This window comes from Mesocricetus auratus, unplaced genomic scaffold (genome assembly GCF_017639785.1).
Source record: "Mesocricetus auratus isolate SY011 unplaced genomic scaffold, BCM_Maur_2.0 Super-Scaffold_6730, whole genome shotgun sequence".
In the NCBI taxonomy this organism is placed as follows: domain Eukaryota; kingdom Metazoa; phylum Chordata; class Mammalia; order Rodentia; family Cricetidae; genus Mesocricetus; species Mesocricetus auratus.
Window position 1 is genome coordinate 39,680,503 of NW_024429184.1, and position 22,683 is coordinate 39,703,185.

The 22,683-nt window shown below is 43.5% G+C and overlaps 1 protein-coding gene across 2 annotated transcripts in view; it reads right to left on the minus strand.

The window, feature by feature from the left end:
• Positions 1–2,130: 2,130 nt before the first annotated feature.
• Positions 2,131–22,683, minus strand: part of Pde7a (phosphodiesterase 7A) — a 95,316-nt gene continuing 74,763 nt past the window's right edge. Inside the window, exons 5-14 of one of the 2 annotated variants that reach the window (XR_005875240.1) lie at positions 21,569–21,632; positions 16,963–17,058; positions 16,504–16,604; positions 11,888–12,019; positions 11,353–11,444; positions 9,363–9,507; positions 8,669–8,765; positions 8,096–8,176; positions 5,502–6,619; positions 2,131–3,872 (exon numbers count right to left, since the gene is read on the minus strand). Coding sequence is in view for 1 of the 2 variants with exons in the window: in XM_005066213.4 (XP_005066270.1) it covers positions 6,414–6,619; positions 8,096–8,176; positions 8,669–8,765; positions 9,363–9,507; positions 11,353–11,444; positions 11,888–12,019; positions 16,504–16,604; positions 16,963–17,058; positions 21,569–21,632 (1,014 nt within the window). In the remaining variant the exon portion in view is untranslated. Of the gene's footprint in view, positions 3,873–4,877; positions 6,620–8,095; positions 8,177–8,668; positions 8,766–9,362; positions 9,508–11,352; positions 11,445–11,887; positions 12,020–16,503; positions 16,605–16,962; positions 17,059–21,568; positions 21,633–22,683 lie in introns of those variants that run through there. The other variant, XM_005066213.4, reaches the window with a different exon arrangement.

Sequence of the window (22,683 nt, forward strand, 5' to 3'; positions counted from 1 at the left end):
CTTGTTTTAATGCAGGAAAGCCACCCCAGGAGGCCTGAATGCAACACAGCATGCAGAAGGAAAGAGTTCTAAATGTAGATGAACTGTGCATCCGATAGCGTTGTAGTGACAATTTCACAGAGAAGTGTGAGGGAACACTAAACTTGGAGCCACACATGATGTCGGTCAAGTGAATTTATTCTGGAGCCATTGAGACCCCTGCATCAAAAAAAAAAAAAAAAAAAAAAGGTTTAAACTGTTTAAATCATTTTGAACTCCTTTCTTGAGCCTGGTTCTTGGTTCTTACTGGATATTCTCTGGAAATCCTGTAAGTAGGCCAGAGGCTTTACTGGTCTTAGTGGTACCTTGACAACAAACAGAATAACAAAAATACCATAGCAAAGTAAGGACCCAGCATCTTTTTCCGGAGGAAGCTGTTACTCCAGGACTAAGAGTTGTTCCTCTAGCCAAAAGTTCTCAGATATGGTCTTCTGATACAGTCTCTAGCTTTGTGCCTTTCTGATAGGAGCAGAACACGAGTGTAGTTTTAATATATCAGGGTTAAGGTCAGGTAGCGCTTTCCATTTCAAGCCAGGTGCTTATGATAGGGAAGCCCTGATTACTTCATGGTGAAAAGCCACAATTTAAGGACAAAGGCCACTTTTCACAAGGTTTTTTACCTAAGGTATTACATGTCTGCCTTTGTTGCTCAATGTTCATCCCTGTTTATTGACCAAATGTTTTTTATGGAAGAGTAAAAAGTTCACACCCCAGGGGATTTTATATTAGAAACCAGTATCTTAAGGTGTGTGGGGGGGGCTAAAATACAGTTAGGAAGTTATTCTGAAATACTGATGTTGGCAGCAGAGCATACAGGTTATGTGCAGACCAGAACAACGATCATGTTAACCAGATGGTTCTCGTCCTCTGCCCTCCCTGACACATGGACAGGCAACTGACTAAGCCATTATGTTCAGACTTCTCCTAGAAATCTGAATAGGAAACTTCAAGAGTATGTGGCATTTAACACCTTAAGGGTGTCATGAGGAAATGGGTAACTAGAAAGGGCTTAAACCCAGGTCTGCCATGCTGGGGACATTAATCCTAAAAACCACACTATACACAACACTGCTTCCTAAGGAGAAATTGATGCAAAGGACAGAAAACAGGAACCTCGTGCAAGGGGAAGCTCCCAGGATGGCCAAATTCCATTCCATGTCTCCTGAAGTTCAGTTCTATAAAACTGGCCTCCACTACAACACACAAATCTCTGTCTAGAGCCCCAGTTACCTGGAATGAGGTGTCCACTATAATAGAAATAAACACTTAGCCCCTTCCTGTTCTCATGATGCTTTCCAGATAGAAAATTCAGTTTCTGTTCATGTTCACTTTGTGTGACGGAGAGCCTTTTGCATGACAGACAAGAGTTCTACCATTGGGCTGTATCCTGCACCTAGGAACTTGGAGCAGTCAATAAATGTGTGTTTGTGTAATACCCTTCCCCTCATTAAAGTAATGGGGTATGTCCAAGGATGGAGACCCCATGATGGGATTAGTGTTCTTCTAGGAGTAAGAAAGTTAGCCCTTTCTCCTACTGGCCATATACAGAGTTAGCAAGTCTGCAAGCTGGGAAGGGGCCCTTCCTGGAACAGCTGTCCTGTCCAGGCACCCGATCACGCTTGTTTGCAGTCCGTGAAGTGTCTGTGCTATGGCACCTGAAGTAAACTGACAGACTTTGATGTTTCCTTCAAAACTTTACGATTTTTATAAATTTTAGATAAAAACTGAAACCATTACAGTTTTCTGAAAATTTTTATGACATATCCAAACAGTGAAGAAATACTTCAGATTTATTACACACACACACACACACACACACACACACACGGCGAGAGAGGAGGAAAGAGACAGACAGCCAGAAAGATGGGGGGAGAGCTTAAAGACAAGTACAAAATGGAATTTTTTTAAACAGAGACTACTGAATCAATTGAAAGCCACAGATTACTAAGTCAGCAGGTTTCAGTTTTAAGTCATAGCCAACAAGAAGCTGAATGTTGAAAATAATGGAGTTTCTCTTTCTCCTTCCATTCTACCAGATTCTGAAGATGGAGTCTAGGGTAACTTACAAAACTTAGGCATGAAAGTTTAAAATGCAATTGACAAAGTCAACATTTTACTCAGAATATCATTTTGAATACTTAACATTGTATTTTACAATCAAATTTGAATGCTGAGCGAGTTAGATATTAAGAGGTAAGAATGGTGTTAGTTTCGTCATTAAGCCAGTCTCTCAAGACCCTTCATACACAATTCTAAAAACTAACTACAAACATTTTCTTTCACCACAACAGTTTGAAGGAGACCCTGGCTTGTGATGCTCTAAGATTTTAACACCAGTGCCATGTTCTGCATACAACAGGAACCAGACATTATTTACTACACAACTTCAGCACCACCCAAACCACTTCTGGCAGCCAATCAATGCTCTGACAGCTAAAGGGTACACTCCACAGTAGTTTTTACCATGGTCCAGTCTATATCCATCCTACACCATGCTCACAGAAGAACTTAAGAGACCCTTTATGTTTCTGTCATCTCATCCCCGTGTGGCCCTGTGGTGGTTGGTTATCCCTCCTGAATGATGACTATGGGCCTTGGGGGTCCTCCAGTGCCACGCAGGCTCTTAGTAGAGAATGGCTGCAGACCAAATCTTCAATGTAAGTTATGTTTCAAACACACATTGGAGATGTGCTCGTTTGCACATTTCTTTAAAAGCAGTATGGATTATATTAGCTACTGGTCTCAAGACATGATAAGATTGTGACAGTTTTTAGTCTTAAGTAGGAAACAAGCATCCAAAGAGCATTGTGGAAAAAGACCATTTCTGAACCGTGAAGGCTCACTAGCACCTCGAACCTATACCTCAGGTACAGGCTGTTTTTTCTAGGTTTGCAGAGGACAAAAAATATAAATTTTGCCCTTTTTTTTTTGTTTTAATACAAAGTTTCATTACAAACCATTGTTTAAAGTACAAATATTAATGAGGAACCAGATTTGTAGTTAAGGTAGGCCTTGTTAAATTTTTTTTTAAAGCATGCCTTTAGTCCCAGCACTTGGGAGACAGAAGCAGGCAGATTTCTGTGAGTTTGAGGCCAGCCTGGTATCTAGAGTGAGTTCCAGAACAGGCTCCAAAGCTACACAAAGAAACCTTGTCTCAAAAAAGGAGAAAAAAACATTTTTTTCTCACTCCTAAAGCAGAGACCTTAGTAACCATCCCCTCTTCAGCACTGGGCCCAGACTCCCAAATGGCAGCTACAGCCTAAAAAACTCTTTGATGTGTCCAATTTATCTTGAAATGCAATGATTTTTGCACTGCTCTGTTTGCTTACTTAAAAAAAAAATGTTATCTGTTTCCCCAAACTCTTGTAGAAGAGCCAATTGTTGAAGGAAAATAAGTCAAAGCAGCAGGAGGGACAGGGAATTCCCACAGTTCTAAGAAAACAAACTTGTGATGGGTATGGGAACATCACCTAGCTTCCCTTTGAGAAGCTGTAAACAGGGACGCTATACCTTGGAAGACCAGCAGATCAGAGCAGAAGTGAACAGCCACACTGGGCAGTGCAATTGCCCAGGCAAGCTCAACAGAAAAGGAGCTGAAGGAAGTAACAGATCTAATGGAGTTACCAATCAAGCTAATGTGGAGAAGCAACTAGTGGCAGAGAACCTCTAGCATCCAGGGGAAGAGAGTACCCAGTCCACAGCTATGGAAATCAGAAGGCATCCATCCCCACAGGGAGAGGGATGCATGAGGAAACGCGTAGCATCCCTTGCTCAGAATCCTTGCTCACTGAGCAAACCAGCTGCTCCTAATTTGGCTTCTCAAGGAGATTTGCCTAAAGGGAGAGAATGATTGGTAGTTAACATTTCTCATTGCAAATTAAAATACCAAGACTGTTCTTTACAATATTAATTATCGTGAACTTGTTAAGGTGAGTTTCTCATGAGCTGAAAAACAATCTATGAGCTTACAGGAATTTTCGACCCTGGACAAGTCAAATATGCCAACATGCTGCCACTTTATGAGTGACCAGTTGGCTTTCTTCAGGTAGTGACTGTTACCCTGTATCTATGCTGTCAACAGGAGAAGCCAGACGTGGTATGGACCACTTGAAATGAGGCTAGTCTAAGTTGACATGTGGTATAAGTTTAAAACACTGTATTTCAAAGACAACAACCCACTTCAAGAAAAGGGAAAAGTATCTTTAAAAATTATTATATGCTAAAATAAAAATATTTTGGATGAAATAAGATTATTGATGTCCCATCTTTATGTAGAAAACAGGGAAATCACTCAGGTGGGTTCTATAACACTTGTACTTTCTTCTAGAAAGTAAGGACAAAAATGTTTGGCCTTAAAATTTGTACTATATCCCTTCTAGTGAATTAGGTAGGACTGGAAGGTGGAAAGGCTTGGGGAATGGTGGCACACACCTTAATCCCAGTAGCCAGGAGACAGAAGCAGTGAGACCAGTTTGAGGCCAGCCTGTCTACTGTCTACCCTTTTTTACAGCTACCTGAGCTGTCTCATAAGTTGCTTTAAAAAGGCCAATAACATAAACACAACTGGCACTTTCAGTCCTTCCAAAGGTGATTTCTTAGGCAATTCCCAACTGTGGGAATAAAATGCTACACTAGGCAAGACGGAAGAAACTGAACCAGGCCTTGCCATGCGTGCAGGGTGCAGAGAGTAAGGCCCACAGAAGCCAGAGGATGGTGTCTGCACACAGCTTGGACTGTAAAATACCCATGAGTGAATGGACGAGCCAATAGCTGACTAACCACCTAGTAACTGAGCACATGACTTCCAAAGGGTTGAGTGGTGAGGTAAAATGCAAAGATTAAAATGAGAAAAGACCGGTTTTTATTCATCAAAAGTTAACAGCAACAGGCACATGTTTAAATGAGTATGGCAAAGCCTCTTACAAAATGGCTTTACACTCAAGCTTTCTCCCAAGATGGCTGTTGCAACACACTGTAAACATAATTAATAAACAGTCCTTTACAGTAACAAGGGAAGTACAAATTAACTAAAAGCACCGTTTCTGTTAAACTAGATTACAGTTGTGCTTGCTATACATAAAACCATTGAAAAAACAAGTTACAAAAGTGGAATGTTTTGTCTAAAATTAGTCCTTAAATTTTATCCTAGAAAACATCTATTCACATCAAAAGGCCCACCAAAGCGAAACGTTTCATCAGAGGGAGGGACAAGAAAACAATGCACTTTTCAAATCAGAACGAGAAGTTTGGTCACTTAGCTTTGTGCATAGGTTAAGGCAACTGGAGCAATCCTACAGCTTTACCTCCCTTCCCCTCCCCCAAGTGTGGCTGCTCACTACAGCACATTCTAAAACAATAAATAAAAGCTTACATTTCCAATCCTTTCCCACATGGATGGACAGAACATGCACAGCCATACATGCACAAACATGCACGCAAACATACACAGTCACACAACATACCTCTCACGCACTGCAGCGAAAGGGACGTTAGTTCCCTTGATCGGAAGGACACACTTCCCCATCCCACTGTATTTCAGATTGGCAAATACCCTGAGCTGATTATGGTGTGTTAAACATTCCACCTTTTCTTGCATGTGCAGGTCAAGTGTACAGTAGTGAAAACAACATGCAGTGTCTTCACTGCAGAGTCAGGACACGGCTGGGATACTGGTGTTCCTTCCCTCCCGCCCCAAATGAAAATCTAATAGTTAAAAATATGCATTGCCAAACAGCACTGGAGCGGAACGCTTGGTGCTCCGGATAAACGCTCGCTCTCTGGTGCACAGGACAAAACAGCGAACGGGAGGCTCTGAGGGCATCCAAAAGAAAAAAGGCAAACCACGGGAGAGCTTGCATCTCCAGCTCGAGCTGTCAATCTCGGTGGTTCCTTCACAATCATGCTCCAAGGCGAGTGAGAACCAGTATTTTAGAGTGGGTTTGTAAACAATGAGTCTTGCCAGAGGCAGCAGAGGCTCGGCACTTCACATTTCTGTTTTCTCAGAGAGAACATAGTGGAAGGGGCAGATGTGCGGCTGTATCGGACAGGTTGCTGCTGAGATTCAGTTCAAGTTTCAGGGCTCAAAGGATATGGGCTTTGAAAACGTGGAGCAAATCTTCCTTGCTAATCCTCTCCGGTTCCCCTGTTGAGCTTTGTACGTTCAGGGTTTCACACAAAAGCCAGGTGCATATTGCTGTATACTCAGGTCTCATCACTAAAAAGTGGGCTCAAATGACCAACACAAGAAATCTCAGTGATAAATAATGCTGGAGTCATTTCCTTGGAAACGTCGGCCGTCAGAACCAGCTCTTCCCCTGGGGACCCATTTCACATTTCCACAGCCTTGCAGGAGGGAGTTGTCCCACTGGTTCAGGTTAGGATAACCGATTTTCCTGAGTTAATAACTGGGAGTTCAACTCAAATGCAGCATTGGCATCCTCACTGCTGGGTTGCTGTCTCTGCAGTCCCTTCCAGCTGGCCTTATTCAGCCCCACATGTCCGAGCATTGTCTGTGACAGCCTCGTGTCTGAAAACCTGGCCCACTCGGTAAATAAAGGCTCCACTAGGTAAGTCATAAAACCTTGAGAAATGGGAAAAAGCCATTAGGATATGTCTTGAATTCATCTTAAAAACATCTAGAGTTTTAATGTTCTTCAGTTCCACTCAGTATTACAGGATATTATTTTTTTGAAAGGTCTGGGGGTGTGCATGAATGTAATTTATAAATCTGGATTTCGTAAGTAACTGGGTGGGGCTCTAAGCAGAGGGGAGCTGGACAGCATTATCCAGCTTTTCCTATTTCTCTCACACCCAACTTAAGCTAACGTGTGGTGGCCATGTCACAGCTAAGGACACGAAGACAGAACACAACTCAAGGGGCATTGAGTGAGGCAACGGCAGGCCAAGAGGGGCTCACTGGTGACTGTCTCACTTCCTCAAGGATGGACTATGACACCTGGCATGTCTTCCTAGTCATGTCAGAACTCCTGAGAAGAAAGTCAGTCTAGAAATGAGGAGAGGCTAGTTTGTTTCTTTTAAAGAAAATATTAACGTGAGAACGTCACAGCCACATGTGGGTGTCCCAGAACAGTGCACATGTGGGTGTCAGTGGGCAGCTTGTAGGGGTTGGTTCTCGTCTTCCACCATGTGGGTCCGAGGGATCAAACGAGGATTTCAGGCTTGAAGGCAAGTACATTTGCCTGCTGAGCCATCTTGACAGCCCTTGTTTTGTTCTCTGAGTCTGACATACCCCACTCTATAGCTAAGGATGCCCTTGAACTTTTAATCCTTCCTCCTCCACTCTGAAAATGGGAGATTGCAGGCATGGATAGTCATGCCCAGCTAAAATCATGACTTAAAAAAAAAAAAGTATTTTCATTCATGTGTGTGTTCTGTGTGTCCTCAGAGGTGGAGGCCAGAAGAGGGTGTCAGTCCATGAAGTTGGAGGAACGTATGGGCCACCTGGAATGGGTGCTTTGAACACATCTCAGAAGAGCTGCCTGAGCCATGGAAGTTCTTTTTCTATACCAGCGAGTAATTTCCTCAGGCAAAAAGACATTGAAGGGAGCTACATGCACTACCTGCTCACCTAGCTTGCATTTTTCTTTTGCCTATATTTCGGGCATCAAAGAGGAAAATACCCATGAGAGAAATCTCACTGTTAGATTAACTGTATGCAGCTATGATCTACCAGTTATCTGTGCAGAAATGCCGAGAAAGATGCTGACCCATAGACTGGAACTACCCTTGACAAGCCCAAGGAGGCACAGCGACAGATTGCATTGAGAACCCTTGAGAATCAAGCAGATATATTAATTGTCTCATGAGTCCCACCAAGAGAAAAGCCCGTCAGCCTTAGCCACAGGAGCCAGTAGACTCCCACAGGCTCAGCACCATGCTCTCCTACAAGCTGTGTCTGTCTTCTGCATCTCTGTCTGACTCTGTAGTCAAGTCTGTCCTACGAACTAGAGTGAGCATAAGCTGAATAATTAGTTTTGAATAATTTCAAAATGAGTGGAATTTTTTTAATCAGCTGCAACTAAATGTGCATAATTACCAATCTGGATGTTGGCGATAGACTCAGTCTGACGGTCACAAAGTGGACTCACGCCCAAATGGTACTTTTTTTCTATATCTCCTAAAAATTAAGAAAAATATATTAAGATGGAACAGACCTGTTGTCTAAATCTATAATGGATACCTTCATTGTATCTGTAAATTTACTGGAAGGACACTACACAATCCTCTTGACAGGATTAAACTTAGTGCACACAGAAAGCATGCCAAATTGACATCACTATTTAAATGGATCAAATAGAGTATTGTTTCCTAGGTGTTCCTCCCAAGACTAATTCTGTCAGTATTTTCGAACATGCCACAGATGTTCTTGTGCCGCACACAGATGAAGGCCTGGAGTTACTTCAGAGCAATCTTTCTGCACAGTCAAGTTTCCAGTCTACTCTCTGTACAGTCAGGAATACACAGGGTCACTCAGTTTCCAAATATGCCCCACGGGTTACTGGTTATGCATACATGAACTATGAATAGTTGTTAAAAAGATAATGCATTTGTGCTGAAGCTCTTATCAATGCCTGGGTTCTGATTTTAGTCACACATCACTATAACCTGCCTTGGTGGAAGAACTCCTCCGTGACCTTTTCACTCCACTGCTTGCTTAACTCCCAGTTCCGACATGGGTTACAAATGTCAGCACATTTCAAGGCCATCTAGCAAACAAAATATTAAAACTGTTAGGGAAGAAAAGATCTCAGTTGTACCAAGTTTCAATATACTCCAACAATGGGAAGAACCCTGAGAAGAGAAAGGGCCACCTGGGTTCTAGCTCAGGTGTAGGGCATGTGTTTTGTGTGCTTGGGATCCAGAACCAAATAAAAATGAAAGCCAGCAAAGAGGGAAATAACGTGAAAGAAATCTCACTTGTATATTAACTTTATTTGGCCACATATGTACCAGTTATTTTGCAGAAATGCTGAGAAGGATGCTAAGCCTGTAACTGGAACTACCCTTGACAAGCCCAAGGAGGCATGGCATCATCATCAGTCATAAAGTATCAACAAACCCAGAGAGACCATCGACTCCTTGCCTCCCGTTCATGTGAGAGTTCATCAGAATAAACAGCTACTGTTGACAGGCTAAAGCCAGACGCTTCTCCAGCATGTCCTTCTGGAAGGGAGCATGCTAACAGAGGAACTTCTCTTTCCTCCCAACTTAGCCTGAAAAACTATGCTGCTACAGTGTTTCATTTTTGCTCTGACTGTGACCTGATTTACCCCGGAAACATAATCTTTGCAACAGGACTTTACCTGTAGAACCAAATGCCTATGTCTGCCATCGTCGAGGTGTAAGTCACCTCTGTCCAAGTGAGACCTAAATAGTGACAGGTACTCGTTCTGCCGACTGATGTCTGTGGCTAGTATCAGTGCCCCTATCTGAGTCTCCATCTTTTGCCTGGATTAGAGAAATAATAAAGAAGACATTTAGGACTTTCAATTAATTTTCTCCCTTAAATATTCAGAAAGCATTACAAAACCCCAATATGCCCTGACAGTTGCTTTAAACTTAACATATTTAAAAAAGTATCGTGAAGAAATGCACTTAAAAACCATTAAAATAATCAAAAGTAAAACTAAGACTTTACAGGGAAATACCACTATGTAAATATTGCAAAGGAGTATCTTTATTCTGTCAGTCAAAGTGGAATTATTTACTTAAAAGGAAGAATAGTCACTGTAACACTGGAATGCTGTTAGAGAAAATTCTGAAGACTTTCTTGTTTTCTTAGAAACCTCTGTGCGTATACCAAACTACTCTTTCTTATCTTTTGGTGCCTGGGACCTGAAAGTCAGAAGATTGAGATGGAGAGAATGCTAGCCCATTCAACTGCCCACTGAGACACTTTGGGACAGGTGCTTAACAAACTTCTAATCAAATTCCCAGCAGTTAAATCAAGGGGCCAGAGAGGTTTAGTGACAAGGCACAGACTCTTCTTCTAGAGGACCTGGGTTGATTCCCAACTCTCACATATACCACCTATATAGTAACTCCAGTTTCAGGAAGTCCCTCACTCACTCTCTCCTGGCTCTGGGGCACCAGGCACACACATGGTGAATGGATATATATGCAGGCAAAACACCCAATCACACTTAAAAAAAATGAAGTAAAATAAAAACAAAAAAACTTTAAGTCAATTATCTAAGTACATTTGAACTTTCTGGAGGGAAAATGTAATATGTTAATACAGATAGCAGACACACTGTATCATTTTAAAAACTGCCTCATGAGATAACAAGAGAAAGACACTTAAAAAAAACCCATCCTTAACAAGGCTACAGTAAGCTTAGCTTTGCGTTACCAGCAATAACAAGCTGCCGACAAGGTCAGTGAGATGGCTCGGTGGGAACAGCACTTGCCTCCCAAGCTTGATGACCCCAGAGGAAGGAGACAAATGACTGCTGAAAGCAGTGTCAGACCTCTGCATGTGTGTGCACCACAGCATACCTGTGCCTGAATGCACACGCCCACGCACGCACGAACTCACGGTCTCAAAATTTAGAAAAAAAAAACAGTAAAATCGGTTGAAACAAACACAATACTGAATCTCTAAAACAAAGTGAGGAAAGTATGAAGGCCACAATGGCAGGGGATGAGATATTTTTGCCACCACTATCGGGTTGGACTAATTTACATTAGTACTTTTAATTAGGCCACCAGAATGGCCTGCTTTAGTATTAAACTATTTTCTCTTGTTCATCTTATTTGCTATTTTGCCTGACAGCTCCACAGGTGGCCTAAGATTGTACAACTTATCGTTGTATTGGCTTTGAAGATGTTCTGAGGTCTGAAGGAATCTGGCTATGCAGTGTCTACTTTCTGTGCAATTTTTCAGGCACAGACTTGAAGCCTTTGTCAGCAAAGTATGAAAAGTTAAGTAAAATCACTAAACCACTGTTTTACATTACTCAAAAAGATGGAATATCTTCCATAAGATAAACAACCAACAAAATACTAGTGACAACTACACAACAGGCTTAAGAATTTTGATAGAACTTTCTTTGGATTTTAAGTGTATGAGTGTGTATGTGCCCAGTATGGATGTCTGCGAGCCACCTTGGGGTGCTGGGAACTGAACTCAGGTCCTCTCCAGGAACAGCAAATGCTCTTAACTGTCGAGCCCTTTCTCCAGCCCCACAATTTTGATAATTTTTAACAAAAACTGAAAACCTGAATAATAACATAATTTTCTAACCTTTATAAATGACTAACTTTATTTCCATTTGTCTTAATCCAACTTACCTGCTTTCCAATGGCAAATGTGAGAACAAACCAGATTCTCTCAACAAGCCCACTGCAGATCTCCAGTGGTGATTTTCCAGGACTGAGGTATTCTATAAAAAGGGTTTCTCTGTTACCTAACAGTCATTTCTGGACATAAAGAACCATTTGTCAGCAATATTAACTTGGTTTAAAGCTTTAGCATCCATTGGAAATTTACTTTTATTTCCTTAAAACACTAAACAGCATTGAATGCAAGATATTAAAGTGTTATTTAGTTGTGCATGTTTGTGGGTGGGTGGGCCGGTGCGTGTGTGGTGTAAGGAGCATGCATGCACACATGCATGTGTGTAGAGGCCAGTGGCTGCAAAGGAGCCATTCACATTGTTTTTTAAGAGGGTCTCTCACTATTGGCCTGGGCCTCGTGGATTAGGTGAGGCTACTCAGGTAGTGAGCTCAAGGGATCTTCTTGTCTCTTTCTCCTCAGTGCTGGGATTTTTAAGCTCATATTAAAAAAGAATAAAAACAAATTAATTCTCAATGAAACCATACTAACCTTGTATAAAGTTGCCAAATAATGGTTGGTTTTAATAAGGAAAGGCTGGTTAACACCTGGGTGATCCAGGTCATGAGTGGCAGCTGCAATTAAGCTCAGCAAGATATCCCAAGGAGTTACAGAGCTGGCAAGCTAAAGTGTAAGGAAAGAATAATTAATCACAACCCCCTGAAATACACTGTCTACCACTAGGAGCCAGTGCGGGTGGTGGGTCTCCTCCCCTGGCTGTTGAATTTTCAGGTGGATTCCTCCTTAGTGCCAGGAAGAGCCTGCCAGATAGTGGCTCAAGGGACATTGCAGTCTGCATGCTGTGATGCAGGGCACTCTGCAGCTGTGATGCATGTGCTGCTGCTCGCTATGATGACAGTGGTATTCAACTGTGGTGCAGGGCGCTGCTGCAGCTGTGACGTATGTACTATTGCACACTGGTGCAGGGCGCTGCTGCAGCTGTGACGTATGTACTATTGCACACTGGTGCAGGGCGCTGCTGCAGCTGTGACGTATGTACTATTGCACACTGTGATGCATGTGCTGCTGCAGCTGTGATGACAGTGGAACTACCTGCTGGACCACTGCTATTGCCTCACCTTCACCGCATAACTAAAAACAGTTACAATGGGAACCACTCTTCCTCAGAAACAATGACCTTAAACTGACAAAGAGGTTTGTATATTTTCATTCTATCAATGGATGGCCACAATCAGGACTGTGAAGTCATGCCAGAAAAGGCATTTCACTGATGGCAATGTAACTGCACCCTATCTAAACAACATGATAACTACAGTCAAAGTTTATTATCAGCTGACTAAAATTTTCCATAATAAAGAGCCATCTTGAGTTTATCACCGGCTCTCGTAAGGCACCCCAGGGACCCACGCTGCACCATCTCCTTGCTCTCTCCTTTGGCCCTCGCCCTCGCAAAGGATGGTGCTGTGTCCACAGCCCTTCCCATGACCTGCCACGGCCATGCTCACTTGACCACACAACCTTGTAAACTGACAGTGAAAATGTCCGAGCATAAATCACTAATACTGCTAACATACGAAAGAGACGAGCACCACAAACATTTCAATGAGAATAAATTTTGATCCAGATTTGGCTATTTCCTTCCCATGCCAGAATAAATCTTTTCTACCGAATGCCGCACGCCACTGAGTACTTTATCTAGGAAGTGACTGATTTACTGTTGGGGTGGGGTCAGGGAAACCCTTTTAGGAGTTGGTGTTTTCCTTCTGCTGTCCAAAGACTGGCTTATGAGACAGCAATTTACCATCGATCACCACACCTGCCTCGTGAGGCATCATAAGGTAGAGAATACATACAATTCCTCTTTGTATTATACAAGTTAGCATGAGTTCAATAAATATGGCAAAGTTAGTAACAAAAATGATTTCCTTTCTAGAATATGTCAAGTGTTTAAAAATTAAACTTAGAAAGCATGATATTTGTGTTAATTCTTTGAGAATTTCGTACCTGTATACAATGTGAGTTGATCATATTCACCTCCAACTCCTGCCCTTAGCTCCTCCCAGATCCACCTCTCACTTCCCCTGCAAACTTCATGTTCTCTTAAAAAAAAAAAAAAACCACACCACAGTCTAATTTGTGCTGCTCATATACTCATGAGTGTGAGGCCATCCACTGTAGTATATTCAACCTACCAGGGCCCATACCCTTAGAGGAAACTATTTCCCCTGTCCCAAGAGTCAACTGTCTAGAGCTCCTGTGTTAGGGATAGTTGTCTCTCCTGACTCCATGCTAGCATGCTGACGTGACCTAGTGTAGGTCCTGTGGAGGAAAACATGGCAGCGGTGAGTTCATCAGGATAGCATTCCTGTCATATCCACAAGACTATTTTGCCCAGGCCCTTTCTGACCTCTGGCTTTTACAGTTTATCCGTGCCCTCTTTCTCTCTGGTCCCTGAGTCTCGTACAGAAGGGACATGATATAAATATCCTATTTATGGTTGAGGACTCCACAGTACTTCTCTACACTTTGACCAGGCCGGTCTTGAACTCACTGTGTACCTAAGGATTACCCCTAACTTCTGATCCTCCTGCTCCCTCCCTCCAGGATGCTGGGATTACACATGTGTAATCCACCACGCCCAGTTTTATAAGGTATTTAGGACAGAATTTATGGCTTTCCTGCAAGATAAGCATTCTACCAGCCTAGATCCCCAGCCCTAAAATCGAACTGTAAAAATCACTAAAATAGATGAACAGAAGGTAGGCTGTAAATCAGGCAGTCTCTCCTGTGACACGGGTGAATGAGCGAGGGGCACACATCTAAGGACGGCTAAGTCATGAATGGCCATGGAGTTATAAATGTGATGACATGTCTGCTATTAGACAACACGGCAAAGTGTTATGTCCCTGTGATAAGAGTGGCGGGGGTAAAATAACAGAAGTACCTTCCTGGGAGAAAATGATAACAGATTTACTGCAAAATTAATACATGACTACACATAACTTTACAATCTCAGACAAAAAAAAAAAAAACGAAACACAGAAAGAAGCAACTGGACTTTTAAAAGTTCTGTGGGAGGGCTGAAGACAGCCTGGTGGGTAATAGCACTTGCCTCATGCCTGACAGCCTGGGTTCAATCCCTAGGACCCCTTGGGAGGAAAGAACTGACTCCTAAAAGCCGTGCTTTCACTCCTGCGCGGCAACTGTGGCGTGTTCGTGCCCCTCCCCCACAAATGAAGTCTGTGGGGGGAAATATAAAAGCAAGTCACACACTTAAAGCAGAAAAATGATTAAAAAATGTACATTTGTGTTGAAAACTTTTACTAGAAACAGAACCTGAAAGTAAGTAATTCAACGATGTGTGTGTAGATGTATGTGCACACGTGTGTCAATGTGTGGATTGCTATGGCATGCTGTGCAATTGTGAGGTCAAACTCCAGTGTTATTTCACTCACGTATGGTCATTTGAGACACAGGTCTCTGTTGTTCTTCCCAAGCACAAGCCAGGACAGCTGCCCTGCCACGTTCCAGGGACTTTCCTGCCTCCGCCTTTGGAGGAGTGCTGGGATTACAGACACTGTAGGATACAGATGCTATATATCTGACTCTTACATGGGTTCCAGGGATTCAAATCTAGGTTCTCATGCTTGGGTGGCAAGCACTAACCCACTGAACTATCCCTCCAGATGTCCTAATCTTCATCTCCATTACTGTGCTAAAACACTAACCCCAAGCAATTTGGAGAGGAAAGTGTATTTCGTCTTACTCTCCAGGCTATAGTGTACCATTAATGGAAACCGAAGCAGGAACCTAGCATAGGAGCTTGAAGCAGGAACACTAAAGGATGCTGCTTACTAGATTACTCTCAGGTGCTCTTCTTAGACAGCCCAGGCCCACCTGCCTAGGGATGGCACTCCTTATATTGGGCTGGCTCCTCCATCAGTTAGCAATTAGGAAAATGCCTCACGGACATGGCCACAGGCCAATCTGATCTGGACAATCTGCAGGTGAGGTTCCCTCACCCCACGTGATTGTGTCTGGTTGACAGTGGAAGTTCACTATGACTCTACCCATTAACACAACTGTTTAGAGTTTATGCATGTAACCCTTGAACTCTGTCCTTCTGACTCAGCCTCCCAAGTACTTACAAGCATGAACCAGCCCTTCCAGATCGAAGGAATTTTTAGAAAGACAAATGGCTGCTGACTCTAGTAATATCTGAGTTGTGTGACTAAGAAACTACAAATCTTGTAAAGTACATGAAAGTCAGCTTTCTCTTGTATCTGTCTGTAAAACTATCTTCAGGGCCCTTTTCAACACAACAGAACACTACCAAGAGGTGGCATCCTCCAGGGAGATTATGCTCTCTGGCTGTTAGCAGCAGTATGCAGATTTTCCTCTGTGACAGTCACAAGGGCCATCCTCGTTTTACTCAGTACCCAGCCTCAGCAGGCTGACATCAGTTTATACATTATATAATAACATGATCCATCAGGCCAAAATTTCTACGTCACTGACACTTCTGTCACAAGCTGCCAGCAGGGTACTTAGGACATCAATAAATGTACACCATGAGGAAAGCTGTGCATCGGTTACCAGCTCCTGACAGGCTAGGGCAAGAGGGAGCTACTCCATATGCACTTCAGTCTGGCCTAAAACTCCTGGCAACACTGCTGCCACAGCTTCTCAAATGCTGGGATTTACAGGTGCGAGCCACCACATCTGCCTTAAAGTCAGGCTCTAATATGAACTGCCAGGGACAAGAAGACCAGTGTTTAAGCACTGTTTTCAAGTGTGCTGGCACATCTCCGGCACAGGGGGAAGAGTAGCCTTCTCAGGCCTACGTCCCATAGCCCCAGGCTCTGCGTCTGCGTGTCCAACAAACTCACATGGAGGACACTTGAAAACAAAACTACATGTGTGCTGAACAGAGCCCACGAGGAGCTCAGTCAAATGCCAAATGCTCTCACAGAGCCCAGGTTTTGAGATCTCTGCTCTGGTCCTTCCACTTACAGCCACATCAGTCAGGTCTGACCTCCCCCTGACAGGGGAAGCTTCTGCATTTGAGCTGAACCACTAAGTTACAGAAATGTCACGCCAAAGAAGCTGTCTTTGCACTTTCGCCTAAGTCAGTGCCCACCGCTTACCTTGGGTTCCTTTAGGTAGCAGTGCATGGCCTGAGTAACATCTGCAGCATGGACTGCATTGTGGTAAGGGTTTTGACTGTGGTAATCTTCTTGAATCATAACTATGTTAAAAAGAAAAAACAGACTAAATTTCTACTAAACAACAGTGACAACCAAGTACTGAATATGGTATTTATGAGTGAACCACATATATCCTCCATGTGACTATCACCTCAAATTGGTCACATTTCTAAGGGATTCACCCCAATGCAGCCAGTCACCAGGCATTTCAATGCCATGCAAAAAAGAATGTGGCTGCAAGGCCAGCTGGTACGTAGCCTGTCACACAAACTGTCACCAACCCAAACGCTGCTATGTGGTACGCAGCTACAGGCTTGGATGATCCTGACTAGTTTAGCTGACTGACAGTTACACGAGTTCTTGTACAATCTTATTGTTAGATGGGTCAGAATCACTTACCTAAAAATCGACGGAGTTTCACCATATCTAAATGGAAGTACTCAATCAATCCATGAAGACTAAATAAATGAAAGGTTAAACTTACTAGACTATTTCCTAGAAAAGAAAGAGGAGAGGCCATGTTAGCAAGACGTGCAAAGCCAGACGGCTACTACCCCCAGACAGAGACTCAGACCTCGAGCCTGGAAACAGCACCCATGCCCACTGTGTTCCACAAGAGCCCTCAGGTCCTCACTCTGATAGTTATACACTCTAAGTGTTAACATCTTCATTCCAGCCTAAGGAAAACGTTTCAGTTTTCCACAAAGAACTGAATGATAAAAACTTTTTTTATGATAAAAACTTTTAAGAATTTTCACATCAATTTTTTCTTGGCGAGGGTTCGAGACAGGGTTTTTCTGTGGCTTTGGAGACTGTCCTGGAGCTAGCTCTTGTAGACCAGGCTGGTCTCAAACTCACAGAGATCTGCCTGCCTCTGCCTCCCAAGTGCTGGGATTAAAGGCGTGAGCGACCACTGCCTGGCACATCAATTTTTTTTAATACTCAATAGTAGACTATGGGAAAACTGAGCTATAGTGAAGAAGCCAATCCAACTCTACAAGCACTTCATAGAAAGGAGCTACTCATTTGGCTGCAACCCTCCGAGGTGGAAACTGTGTTTATTTTTATTGGAAAAGAACTAGGAAGGGAACAGTCACCTCCTCAAGTTCCCCAAAATAGAAGCTCTGAGCTAAACCTCTCGCCTTCTCTGTACTTGAGCAGAAAAATCTTAGAGCTAGCGGGGGATGGGCAGTACCACAGAACTTACCACGATGAAGCTGTGATGACATGGGGGACGGGGGGGTATGACAGTTTAGCACTGAGATGAAGCGAGAAACGGGCAGTATGACAGAACTTATCATGATGAAGCTATGAGCTCCGGGTGATCTTACTGTTTTGCCAGTGAAATGCCTCTGTCACCTTGTAAAGCACCTATTTCTAAGACTGCTATTCTTCAAAAAACTTTAACATGCTTATTTCCCATTTCTTTCTGAATTTTCCATAGTCTCATACCTCACAGAAAAAAATCCCTAAGCCTTTAGTTTTCCTTTCCTTGAACACTAATTCATCCCTATCTCCTCAAGGAAGGAGCCTGATCCACTGGACACGCTTCATCTCATCAATCCATGTCTTCCCTCTCGTCCTCCTGTGATGCCCAAATGAGCAGAAACACTCAGACATGCTGTACGCTCCCCTGCGTCTCTCCGTCCTCCATACACGCCACCAGTGCTCATCCTTGCTGTGTGAGCCCCCATCTCTACTATGCTTGCTTTTCCCTTCCCTGAAAAAACTCTCCAGGTTGTATATATTCTATTCTATGTCTCAGGATTTTGCAGACTCCATCTATGGGACAAATATGCTGTATGAACAGATAAATTGACTGTTTTAAAAGGGAATTAATCTCGTAAATTACTGTACCATAGATAACTAACATATATGTGATGCTAGTGTCTTTTGAAGTCTATGATTCTTGTTAAAATACATTAAAGATACAACTAATCTCACATTAAGAATTTACAATATTTGAGAGGGTTAACAAAGCATCAACCAATAACTCATTAAGCCAATGTCAACTCAGCAGAACCTACAGATGAGTACAGGTAAACATGAACACTTCTGGAGTGCTTTGGAGGCTGCAGCAGGCCACAGGGCCAAGCCACAAGAGGATCTTTAAACATAATATCACTTATTTGTGTGTGTGTGTGTGTGTGTGTGTGTGTGTGTGTGCGCGCGTGCGTGCGTGTGTGTGTGTGTGTGTGTGTGTGTGTGTGTGTGTGTGTGTGTAGAACTTTGGCAAATCAGCTCTTCCACCTTTATTGGGAATTCAATTCAGGTCACCAGGCTTTTGCTGAATCATCTTGCTGGTCCATAAGGATTCTTTTACACACACACACACACACACACACACACACACACACACACACACACACACACACACACACACGCTATGGTGTATGTGTGGGAGCTGAAGGACAACTTGTAGAAGTCATTCATGCTTTCTACTCAGGTGCGTGGACTTGGTTGCAAAGCCATCCTGGCAGCCCCAAGATTCTTTTTAAAGATGACCATATCATCTCCACATGGAAGGAAAAACAATATCCTTAAGAAACTGAATACCAATGAACCTGGCATGATGGCCAAGATCTTTAATCTCAGCACCTGGGAGAGGGAGGCAGGAAGAGATCTGTGAGTTTGAGGCCAGCCTGGCCTACATAGTAAGTTCTAGGACCAGGACTGTAGAAAAAGAGAGAACTTGTCTCAAGGTCTCAAAAAAAAAAAAAAAAAAAAAAAAAAAAGGAAAGAAAGAAAGACAACTCTATTTAGAATAAAGCTGCCACAATGAAAACATAGGCCAGCTAAGGTGTAGTGAGTGGTCCGTAGTCTACAGAAATTGACTGAGACCTGAGCTATAACATAGGCTGGCCACTCCCCGAAAACCAGAGACTCTCAGGAGCAACAAAGCTATGGCAACCCTGTACGAGGAGAGTCAGACAGTAACTGTTCTCCCCCTGGAGCAGAGGAGATGCCATGCACCTGTCCTGGGGGGGAACCCTCCCCGCTCTGTCTGCTCCTCCCTGTCTTCTCCCCTTACCCACCCAGAAAGTGCCAGAGTAAGAAATACAAAACACCATTTAATCAAATCAGAAGAAAGGACACCTGGATATGGTGAGCACAAATCATGGAATTTTGTTTCCAAAAGGAAACCATTCTGATTGCATAATGCAAGCTGAAGAACAATTTTTTCCTACCCATTTGTTCAATTACTTTTTTTCAAGCACATTATTTCTGTGGCTTCCAAGGGGCTGTCGTTAGCTTCCCCCCCAAAAGCAGAGATTGTTGTCCAACAAAGGTGCTTTTCATCTGGGCTGAGTCAATCAGCCACCTTCTCCAAAAAACCAGTTCAAATGGGGTTGTCTAAAGGAAAGGGGGTTAATAATGGGGACTGACAACAACTGTGGCTGACAGAGCATGGCTGAGCTCACTAGCTTTCCTCCTAAGGCCCAATGAGCTGGCTGTATACTTTTTAAAATTAAATTTAGAAAAGAACAACCAACTATAGCAACCAACGACAGGCGTCCCAACAGCCCCCAAACAGGCTATGAGCTATCAGTTTATACCACCAGCCTTTAAACGTGCTGTGGCTGGCATTGCTGCATCTGCCTCTCTCTCGTGATGGTAAGTGGTCATGTTTGTGTTGGGATACAAAGGAAGAGTTTCCTGAATCTTGTAGGAGGTGGGCCACCTAATAATTCACTGTCTGCATTAAAAAAAGGAAAAAAAAAATCCCACAAGGTATAGAGGAAGGCCAACAGCCTTTCCGGTAGGGCAGCCAGCTAGGCAGCAGGGAGAGTGACAGGACACCTCCCTGCCACCCAAGGGCACCAAAAGGGGGAGAGAAATGGAGAACAAAAGGCAGGTCATCAGGGCACTCTGCTGACAAAAGTGAACCCATGGTCTTCACCACGTTGCCCCTGAGTCTCATCTTCCTCCTGTCAACAGCGCCAGCCAGACAGAGGAGGTAGAGAGACTTTTCTCTGCTCCTGCTGCTTATGAAGCAACAGAGACTCGCTAAGAACTGCATGGTGCTCATAAAGTCGTGTCTTCACGCAAAGCTAAGCAAGAAAAGCAGGGCCAGGGAGACGGCTCAGTGGGCAAAGGTGCGAGCTCAACAAACTGGGCTGGAACCCCCGTCAGCAAGCGTCCGACTGCCACAAGTGCGCCCTGGCACGTGCGTACACATTCTTAGAAGAAAGAGAAGGCAGGTAACATCAGAGCTAACCAGGGAACAACAGAAAACTGACTCCTTTGTGGAATTCTATTAAAAATCTACCCAGACAGAAGAGGTAAGGATGGCTAGTGTCACCAAGAATTCCGCCAACAATTTTATTCTAAATAAAAAGGCTTTTCAAATAGAATCCACTTTTGGATTCCAAAGAGAGTAAAAAAGAAAAGGCAATGCCAACATCACATAAAACTAGGCTAAGCTTGGGGCCGGGGGGGGAGGGAGGCAGATGACAGATTAGAATGATCTGTGAGACATTTCTCCAAACCACCCTTATTCCCCAGTCTGAGTGCCCCAGCTAAGTGGCATACTCTAATCCAGCATGGGGAGGGAGGCAGGGTCAGAGGGAGCATCCCCAGAAGAGAGGAAAAAGCCTGAGGGTCAACACATTCAAGAAAGAGACCAACCGGTCAGCCACGCCTCTGGGGTAACCTTCCACGGGAGTACTGTGTCTGGAAATGGCACTGTACAAACTCACATGCTGAAGAAACTTCAAAGTCAAGACCACAATGAGATTCAGTTTGAGCTATTTAAAAAGGGCAGCAAGAACTTCCAATTGGTCAGGTCATGATGGAGGTGGCTTTTGATTACTGTCAAGACTATCGATAAAACCAAAAGCTTGTGCAATGATTTCTGTTGGCTTTTTGAAAAGTCACTAACAAGGACAAAATCCTGGCACTGGGTTCATAGCCGAAGTGAGTGAAAGCAAAGACGACCCACGCAGGCATCCACAGAGGCATCCAGTGACCTCAGTAACTCGAGCGAGTCAAATGCTTCACTTACCATTAGTTAGTCTATCAAACAGAAAGATGTCAAAGTTCCAATTTCCAACTTTGTCCAGCATACACTGCAATGAAAACCAAACATTTCTCCTGTAATTTAATCTTAGTAACATCCACCTTTTTCCTGCAGATAGTCCATAGAAAAGTTAATGGAAATAAAAAGTGGCTTATTTGCTTTGAGAAACACCAAGCATAATCTGCCTTTGTTAATTTCATTTTTCAGTTTTTACTAATTGAAAATGTGTTTATTGGAATCGTTCCCACCATAATCGGGTGCTGCTTCCTCCTGAAGGAGCATCCTCTGTCAGCCTCGCTTTCCCGCCTGGGGGCTGACAGAGGACAGTGCAGCGGCCAACACACAAGACCACCGTTAGTGCATGGCTAAAGACCATGGTGACTTCACGGCATCCGGGGCTCTCCATATCCATAAAGCAAGAACGGGGCCCTGCCCCAGCGACTCTTCTTCTGCTTCCCTTCTATTCTGGGGACCATGAAGGAGACCCTTTATAAGAGGCATGTCCTTGAAGCGGCTGTCACCCCAGGAAAAGCTATTTCCTACCTTTTGAGGCAGGGTTCCATTGTGCAGCCCAGGCTAGTCTACAACTCATGGCATTGCTCCTGCTTGAGCCTCGTGAGTGCTGGGATTACAGGCGTCTGCCACCACACTTGGCTTTCATGCTCTCTTTAGTTAAGGCGTTTCCAACTGACTCAAAAGTTGTCTACAGAGATAAACTGTATTTGAGAATGAATTATTCTGTTTTTCAGTTAATTATGTAGAGGTCAGGTCAGTCTTCTGCCCTGTTCCTATGGTCTACAAAGGGGAATTCTGAAATGATTCACCAGCATATGGCCCATATGCTGCATATTCTCAAACCAGATCTTAACAAGGAGTGACAGAGGCCACTGAGTACCCACTAACCATTGTTTTGTGTCCAATCCTCAGCTACACCGGGAAGACAGGCAAAAGTAGCTAATTTGCCCAGCTAGAGTGGAAAGCTGGGATGGTGACTGGGGAGTCCAACTTCTGGGATCTGGATCCCCACACTGAACCCACACCATACCACAATCCCATTATTTGCTGTCCACGTCTGTTTTTGATTTGTTTGGGTCTTTTGA